Below are 8,802 nucleotides of genomic sequence, written 5' to 3' on the forward strand. Positions count from 1 at the left end.
CTCTTTCCCAGCTCCATTGCCCTTCTCTGGACATGCTCCAGCACCTCAATGTGGACTTGGTGTCTTATTCATTCGCACAGAAACCCAACCCGAGTTACCTTGTTCTGCTTCAGTAAGAACTTCGGGAGCTTCGTTGGAGGTTGTGTTGTTCCTTTCTCCTGCCGTTTCACATACTTCTTCCTGGCCAAGTACACTTTGCCAGGATCCACTCCAGTCTGTGGATGCAGAGGATATCTGCTAAGATTCAGGCATAACTTCTAACATGGTTATTTTAGGACTACACTCTATTATTTTTGCTCTACAAACAGTCCTGAAGAGCAGGGAGAAGAGGATGGAAGAACAGAGGATGGATATGATCATCTTTCATGATCATCCAAGATTTATCTCTGTGTGGCAATACAGGAGAGAGCAAGGGCCACTTGGGACTGGCTACAAGCAGAGGTTGTTTAGGGCATTGCTCACCTTGGCTATAATCTTCTCACGGAATATCTCTGAGTTGGCAAAGTACAGTGGTGAGCAGTAGGTCACAATTTTAATCCCATTGACTTCATGTACCTGTGACAGAGACAAGAGCTCAGCCCAGGCCTGAGGACCAGTGGCAAAGAGAAGCATTTTCTCTGAGGATGCTTTAGCTTCTTACCTTGTTGTAGGCTTTAGGGTTCTTGTAGATGTCAGTGGAAGTGACCTGGCCCAGGGCAGAGCCATTCCGGCTGCAGCAAAGAGATCAGTGTTAGAATAAATGGTGCAGGGAAGAAAACTGCTTTGCTTCACATTCTGTACCAGGGCTTGAAATTTTGCTTTATGAAAACACTTAGATTTCATCCCTGCAGAGCCTACATGGCACAAAAAGAGTCAGCAGCCTGAGATCCCAGAGTGGGAAGCATTAATAGAGGGCTCTGATGAATTAGGGATGGTGAGAAAGCTTCATGCACAGATCCAAGGGCTCACTCTGCACTTTCTGCTGGGAACTGTGCAGGGTGCAAATACCTTCAGACTTCCCCTTGCCTTGGGATGTGCACAGGAGTGGGAATGCAGGCAGAAAATTAGCACCTGCCATTCCTGTTTGCACATTCCGGGGAGGACACCTGTACTCCCCCAGGCTCCTGCTCCACGTTCCTTCCCAGCACGGGCCAGAGGTCACTCAGAGAAGTAATCTGTCCTTTCTGCTGCCCCTGGGACATTTGCCTTCTCTTGTGGTTCTTGTAGCTACACCAGTACTCACAATTGGGTATGGAAAACCACAACCAGCACGGAAAATCCCACTCCAACCGCGACTCCGTAGGGAAGGCTCAGGAAGAAAGCGGAGAGGAAGCTCACCAGCCACACCAGCTGCAGGGGGAGAAGAGCAGGTCATTTTACTCTACCATGGGCTAGAGGATGGATGGATGGATGGATGGATGGATGGATGGATGGAAGGAAGGGAGGAAGATGCTCTGTGCTGATATCCTGGATCCCAAGCCCACACAGCTCAGCATCATTCAAGACCTGAATTCTGCAGCTGTTCTGATGGAACAGGTTATTGCATGCTGGGAAACTTGCCACAAACCCCAGTTTCTCAGCCATAAAAGCAGACAGTGTGTTTCTTCATGGCTGCATGAGCAGCCTCAACACTCATTCCATCCACAAAGTATCAGCCTGACTAGTCAGGAAAAGGCTCTTGCAGATCACACCATCTGCTGCTCCGTGACTGCTCCCAGTCCTGAGAAGCTCCTGCTGTCAGTCAGAGAATTTCAGGAGGAATGAGCATCTCCCTGAACACCTGCTATAAATGGCCTGAGCACAGCAGATTTGATGAGCAAGTGTGACAGAGCACCTGCTCCACCTCCCAGCTCAGAGCTCTGACATTTGCCATTTTATATGTCAGCACTCAAGCAGCTCTTCCATATGAAATGAGTCCTGCCCAAGCATGTAAACGTGCCCTCTGAGAATCATTACCAGGTTGTTTTAATCCCATCCTCAAGACTAATAGAAACTAATTTTGACTTTGGATTAATCAGGGTAACTTTGATGACTTCAGCATCCTAATGGATTGTGTGAATAAAGGACTAGGAAAGGTTTCCTCCCCTCCAGGCTTCATGCTGGGCTGTATCTGTGGAGTTAGTTGTCCTGAAACACAACCAGCCTTGAGGTGATGAACACCGAAAGTCTGACATCACCCAGAAATGGTGTTCCCCATTTTGGGACAGGACACTGAATCTAGTTCAGATTCCAAGAAGATTAAGGTCAGGGGGATCCTGTTCACTCCATTGGCATCTGCCTGGTCCCTGTGCTCCCTGAACCTGTCTCATGAATCTCCACTCAGTCCATTGTCCACTCAGGTGTCTTCTGGGCTTTGGGCTGGGATCTCTGAAGCCCATGGGGTTGGTCTGTGCCCCTCTCTGTGAGCTCTGCTAAAGGGCAGAACTTCCCCTGCCCTGACATGAACTACCAGAGCCAAAAGCCATTCCCTCCTACCCACCAGACACCAGCAGAAGCCATCAGAGATGTGCTTCAACTGCTAACCCATCTCTTCCCCAGCCTCTGTTTGAACAGCATTTGGGGAAAGCTCTTGATGACTCAGGTCAGCCCCTTTGGACTCCTGATTTCTCTGATAAGGAGGTTTGTCAGGGCCTGACAGGATATTGGCTCAGTGTCCACACACAGCACTCAGCCGTGGGAGTCCTGTTCAAACACTGTCTTTTTATGTCAGACATGTCCAAATTCCGTTCTCACTCCCCCTCACCCCCTGCCTGGGTTTATACATCAACCAGTGCCTGGGGTCCTTATCACTGTGAAGGGCTCTCCTCACCCTGGAGAGCTATTGTGTGAGGTTTTAAGTCATGACTCCCAGATATTGAGCAGGGCCGGTTTGGCTAGTTCTGGGCAAACAGGCTCCTGCAGTTGATTGGCATTTAAACACAGCAGGTAATAGTTCAGGCCTCTCTGATATCTGCACTGAGCAGGAGGGTGCTCAGCTGGGCAGGACAGGCTCCAGGACCTGGTTGGTGAGGGGTTGGAAGCACCATCCCTCTGCAACACCATCCCACGGAGAGAGCCAAACACACCTCCTATTCCCCCAAACCTGCTGGGGTGTCTCCTGCTCATCCCTCCCTGCCCCACATGGGCTGAGCTGCCAGGGGAAGCAGGTGATGCCTCCCACCACCCCAGGCACTCACACAGTCCAGCTTGCTCTTCTTCCACAGGTAGAAGGGATCAGTTAGCTGCTTGAGGGAGTTTTTCAGGTTCACTGCAATGAGGGCTCCCAGGACAGACTGTGGAGGAGAGGGAATGGTGTCAGTCAGGATGTGGATGTGCTGTGTTTGGCAGCAGATGCTTTCTGCAGTGTCTGCCTTCCTTGGCAGGGGTTGTGGGAACTGGGGTTCCCACAAGGGAATGGGGAAGGATGATGCTCACAAAGGTCTCACTTGGATCTGAACAGGATAATTTAGACTGTTCTTTCGCTATAATTTAGACTGTTATTTAGACTTGTATTTGTCCAGAAAAACTGTGGCTGTCCCATCCCTGGAAGTGTTCAAGGCCAGGTTGGAGCAACCTGAGCTAGTGGAAGGTATTCCTGCCCATGGCAGGAGATGGAATGGGATAAACTCCCAAACTAGTCTGGGAATATGTGATTCTCTGATTCTGTGACTCTTGCTTCCAGAGACTCAATGTTCCAGGCCAGGAACAAATTGTCCTGTGCAGCAGTTTGCATCAGGGTTTCTTTGGAGCAAGACTGTGCCTTAACTTGTGTGTGTTGCAATGGCTACAGCTGTTTGTGTTACCTTTGGAAGAGGTTCGAGGTAGATTCCCAGGGACAGCATAGTCACCATGACCACCAAGGCCACAAAGAAACTTGCCACCTGCAAAAAGGACAGAAATCACTTCAGCAAACATCAGGGTCTTCCTAACCCCCCACTGGGTCTTTCCCCTCCTGCTGCTCCAGCCAAAGGCACAACTGGTCACTGCAGTATTTCATGTGAGCAGATACTTTGCCTCTGAGATTTACAGATCTCACAGATAACCCCAAACTTCCCCCACTGGTAGCTCTGCTCAGTTGAGGGAGCCAGACTGGGAATGCAGATTGACAGCTCTACATCTGTGACCAATCCAAAGAATCATCCAGGGAAAAAAATGGGCTTGGGAAGGGAGGAAATTTTGCTTTAGCAGCAGCAACATGAAGCTTCTCCAGACCTGCAGAGGCACATCAGGATGGCAGCATGGAACAGCTACAGGGGTTGGTGCTCAAGCAGGGAAGAGAGGAAGAGATACTGACCTGGGATTTTCCTCCTGCCCCATCAACAGCAAGAGTGACAGAGAGAGCACAGCAGATCACATGGATTTTGAAGAAGGATCCAAAGAAGTTGCTGCAGCCCAGGGCCAACATTTCCTGTGGAGATGTGAGACATGGTCACCAGAAAGGACAGAAGCCAGTCCTGCCATGTGTCAACAGCCAGCATGCCTGAGATTGGGGTCTGTGTGGCCAGAGAAGGGACCTGGGTTCCCTGCACTGTGTCCCAGCCTCTTTCCTTCCAGTAAGAGCTGGGATGGGCTCTGGTATAGCAGGGAAACCTGGAAGCACAATTCCACACAAACACGTTGTCATCTGTTGACACACGAAGGGCAGGGCTCCATGTGGTATGTGTTATTGAAAGCTGCCCCTGTGCCAGTGATGACAAAAGAGGATTATTTCATGTCCTGCCTCTTACAGTATCTAGGTGACACACCAGGAATCCAGGTCTGAGAAATACATGTGGCTCGTTGTGCTTCAACAACCTGCCAAAACGCTGTCTGTGCCAGCACTCAGGGCTGGAGCCTCTGGAGGGAGAGGGAGGCACAGAGCTCAGCCTAAGGCTCCCTTCCCTTTGGCAGGCTCTCTCTAGCCCATGGGAGATGAGTCTGCTGTGTTCTTTCAACCCCCACATGGCACAGTGCCACGGGAGCCTGCAGGGGAGCAGCTCCTCTGCCTCGAGCAGAGCACAAATAAACTCTTCCCGTGAGGTTTTCCTTTCATGCCTGAGAGCAAGAGGAACAGCCCTTGACTGAGCCTTCCAAGCCAAGCATTACCTGGTTGGGGTCCACATCATAGCCATGCTTGGCTGCCAGTGTCCTGCCCATGGCCAGGTTGATCACGTAGCCCACGATGGCGAGCGAGAAAGCTGTGCCGATCATGTCCTTCCACTTGTTCACCAGGGGCAGGGTTGGCTCTGGGAACCTGCACTCAGAGTGGAGGTGAGAAGAGGTTGTGATATAGGGGCTGGAGAGGTGGGTGAGGAGCTGGTGTGTTCAGGAATGACATAATCTGTGTCTACACTGTGGACAGCTTGAGTAGATGGTGGAGGTTGTGTAACAACAATGCTGCTGACAGTCCTGGAAGGGGACTGTCTTCCAGCAGGGAAGAGTGAGGTGTTTTCCAGGCTGCAGGAGGAGGAGAAGGAAGGAAAATTGCCTGGAAGATGAGTCAGACCTGCACATACACTTACCCCATGCTGATCTTCCCAACTATTGGCATGCCATACTTCTGGGGCATGTTAAAGCTGCCAGAGATTGCAGTTGCAACTATTACCTGAAAGGACAGAGAACAAAGAGCAGTAAGCAGGAAGAGCTGAGCTGGCTCAGAGCACTAAGCTGCTTGTGTTCCTGGGGCTGACAGAATGAAATCAGTACCCAGTTTGGACTAGGAAAAGAGAGAACAGTCCCAGCAGGAGTTATGTTCCTCATTCTCAGCATCACCAGGTGCAGGTACAGCCCAACAGGGATGAGCTGAGCATCAGAGGTATCAGGATAGCCCAATTTCTGACCCCAAGCCTTGTGAGGGTCATGTCATATTCACTGTGCAGATGCTCTACACGATGAACCTGCTGGGAGCAGCAGTGTCTCAGTGCTGTAAGGGGAGGGAAGGGCCTGAGGGACAGCCCTTGTATCACTTACAATGATGATCTCCATGGGGATGGGCATCCGGATCTTTTTCATGTACTTCAGGTTGAGCTCCTTGACAATGATCAGGAGCACAGAACTGACCAAGGCATAGACCAGGGAGGCCAAGTTGGTTTTGGGCAGACCTTTACAAATGTCAATGAACGTCTAAAGGGGAGAGAAGAGGAGAAGGTGTCACAGGGAACCAGAGACTCTGGACAACATGGGCAGCACAACAGAGAACATTTGTTACCATACTGCAAACGCCGTAAGAAGTGCTGGAAACCCTCTGCTAAGGGATCAGCCACCATCCATGGGCCTGAGCCCCATCAGTGGAGTATACATCCAGGAAAGATGCAGGAAACCCCAGGAATGGGCAAATCTGTTCACAGGCAAAGCTTTTCTATTCTAACAATAGTGCAAGACTTGCTATAAAGCAACACAGCTCATACTCTGCTCAAATCTCAGTCCTGTTTCACTATCTCTCACTAGAAACTCACAGACAAGGGCTCAGATGATGCTATAGAGGGACTACAGTGGCATCAGCCTGGGTATGCTGGGCTGGGCTGGTGCAGACAACCATATTCCACCTCCCTCCCTTCTTTCCTTGTCTCCAAGCCCTCTATCCCTCAGAGTTAGAGATGGGAGTTAGAGATGCCTGTGGTGTGGTGGTCACTGGGGAGGAGGAGCAGGGAAGGTCCCTGTCCAGAGCACCCACTTACATAGACGATAGCTAAGGGCCCGGTGTAAGACTGGACTGTCAAGCCGAAGACGTACTTGAGCACGGAGATGAGGATCTGCAGCCCTGCTGCTGTCATGAAGCCTCTGATGAAGGACTCAGAGAGGTAAATAGCCACAAAGCCAAACTGCACGAAGCCCAGGCACAGCTAGAGTGGGACAGACAAGCTGTTATCAGAACTGTGATGGCCCAAAAGGATGAAGTGCAGAGCCAAACGTGCCTGTGTTGTCAGGCTGCTCCGTTGGGAGAGCACACACGTCCCTCCCACGCTGCCACAGCCTGGGCTGGGCTGGACAACTGTCCTGGCACAGGGCTGGGGAGAGGAGAGCTGCAGGGTGTCATCACTGCCTGTGATCCTGCCCCAGGGCTTGGCCTCACCTTTGGCTCATCCACACAAAGAGTTTCACACCAAGACCAAAGCCAGGGTGGGATCACCTCAAACCTCTGTTTTGAGGCATCACCCACTTGGAAGGGTGGCCTCTTCCAGCATCTGCTACCACCATCTCTGCTCCAGGGAGAGCTTGGCTGACTGTGTGGGACAACTCTGGCCAGAGGACACAGCAGAAGCACCACAGCAGGTCCTTACTTGTATGATAGCTGTCAGGCAGGCTAAGGTGGCAGAGATCTCCAGCCTGGCTGCTTCCAGGGCTGTGGTATTCACACTGGTCTCGTTGGTAGTATGGTTAAAGTACTGGAAGTCTGACTCTGGAGCCAACTCATGGCACACGTTGCCAACAATAATGCTGACGACTGCAAAAGTACCTGCAGCACAAGACAGTGAGGTCAGGAGATTTCTCTAGAGAGCATCCTGTCCTGGAAGGCACTTGGGCAGGTTGGGCTGTGCAGACCAAGTCACACAGCCCATCATCAGCCCCACAGCAGGATACAGCAGTGGTTCATTGGGGTGAGGTCCTGCTGTGCAGCCAAAATCAGGGACCTCATAAACCCCTGGCAGACCAAACATGCCCAAACCTCCCTTTTGTGGGACACACCGAATATTCCCAACCAGTATTAAACTGGTTTGTGCAGACAATTGCTCTGCAGACTCTTACCTGGGACCATCTGATGGATACCCCCAAGGAAGAGGTATGTTACCAAAGGGAAGAAGGAGGAGTAGAGCCCATTGACAGGAGGTAGATTGGCCAGGAGAGCAAAAGCCATCCCTGGAAAACACAAGGAAAATGGACACTGCAGAGAAATATAGGGACAACCAGGTTAGAGGTAGAGCTTGGGTTCATACAGATCAGCAATGAAATTAGGTAAACCTTCAAACTGGGCATCAGCATCGTCTGCAGACCTTTATTTGAATTGGCAAAGTGTTATCCCCTCTTGGAGACCCAGAAAGTCATCACATCTCACCTTGTGGTACTTGAATCGTCCCTGCACTGAGCCCCCCGAGGACATCAGGCAAAATGTAGTCCTTAATTCTATACTTGGGAAGCCACACAAGGATTGGGAACAGGCGAAAGAGGGTGAGTTTGACCCTGGAGGCTGAACATCTGGAGGAGTCAAAACAAAGGCAAATAAGTACAGAAGGAAGCAAGTGAGCAAGGAAAGATCACTCTAGGAATGTCTCAACCTTTCTCCCTCACCAAATTCTGGGCCCAGAGTTTGGGACACTTCCCTTCAGGGACAAATTAATTAGCTGCACAAGCCATGGGGGTTATTATGGGGACCTTCCACACTTGGATGCTGTCACAGCTGGAACCTGCAGAGAGTAAAGGGTTTAGCTCCCCAATATCTTACTCCCCTTCAGACAGGGATAGGTGAGCTGTGAGGAGGAAATACAGCTCAGGCATTTGCACAGAGCCAAAGATGAACTTTTGCAGGTGCCTGGTCAAAAAAACCCAACCCAAGTGTGTCTGAAAGGAGGAGATTACTTTGGGCTCTTAATATCGTCTTTCTTTTGTATATAACTGCCTTCCTTTTTCTAAGGAATGGAGATAGATTTCCCTGAAAGCAGCCAGCAGTTATTAACCTCTGTTTGGATAATTATAAATCTGTCTTTAAGGAAAGCTGCTATTGACTTTCACCACAAAGCTGATAAAAGAAAACCCAACTGGAAAGCTTAAAAAACAAATTGCACCCCAATCCTTACATTCCCAAGTGCACTTTTTGCACTATTAAAAATCTTGGAAAACAGGTCCTCAAATCCCAAACGCACTTGGTGC

General features: G+C 50.4%; 1 protein-coding gene across 1 annotated transcript in view; it reads right to left on the reverse strand.

Annotated features, from left to right (window-relative positions):
- The window catches only part of SLC26A9 (solute carrier family 26 (anion exchanger), member 9), a 12,531-nt gene that overhangs the window by 3,311 nt on the left and 418 nt on the right, over positions 1-8,802 (reverse strand). The window contains exons 2-15 of the mRNA XM_009077539.1: positions 7,991-8,130; positions 7,684-7,794; positions 7,218-7,393; positions 6,615-6,779; positions 5,908-6,060; positions 5,460-5,542; positions 5,044-5,191; positions 4,253-4,366; positions 3,762-3,839; positions 3,156-3,251; positions 1,223-1,329; positions 641-710; positions 463-555; positions 99-215 (exon numbers count right to left, since the gene is read on the reverse strand). Of these exons, the coding sequence (XP_009075787.1) occupies positions 99-215; positions 463-555; positions 641-710; positions 1,223-1,329; positions 3,156-3,251; positions 3,762-3,839; positions 4,253-4,366; positions 5,044-5,191; positions 5,460-5,542; positions 5,908-6,060; positions 6,615-6,779; positions 7,218-7,393; positions 7,684-7,794; positions 7,991-8,130 (1,651 nt within the window). The remainder of the gene's footprint in view (positions 1-98; positions 216-462; positions 556-640; positions 711-1,222; positions 1,330-3,155; positions 3,252-3,761; positions 3,840-4,252; positions 4,367-5,043; positions 5,192-5,459; positions 5,543-5,907; positions 6,061-6,614; positions 6,780-7,217; positions 7,394-7,683; positions 7,795-7,990; positions 8,131-8,802) is intronic.

This window comes from Acanthisitta chloris, unplaced genomic scaffold (assembly GCF_000695815.1).
Source record: "Acanthisitta chloris isolate BGI_N310 unplaced genomic scaffold, ASM69581v1 scaffold16546, whole genome shotgun sequence".
In the NCBI taxonomy this organism is placed as follows: domain Eukaryota; kingdom Metazoa; phylum Chordata; class Aves; order Passeriformes; family Acanthisittidae; genus Acanthisitta; species Acanthisitta chloris.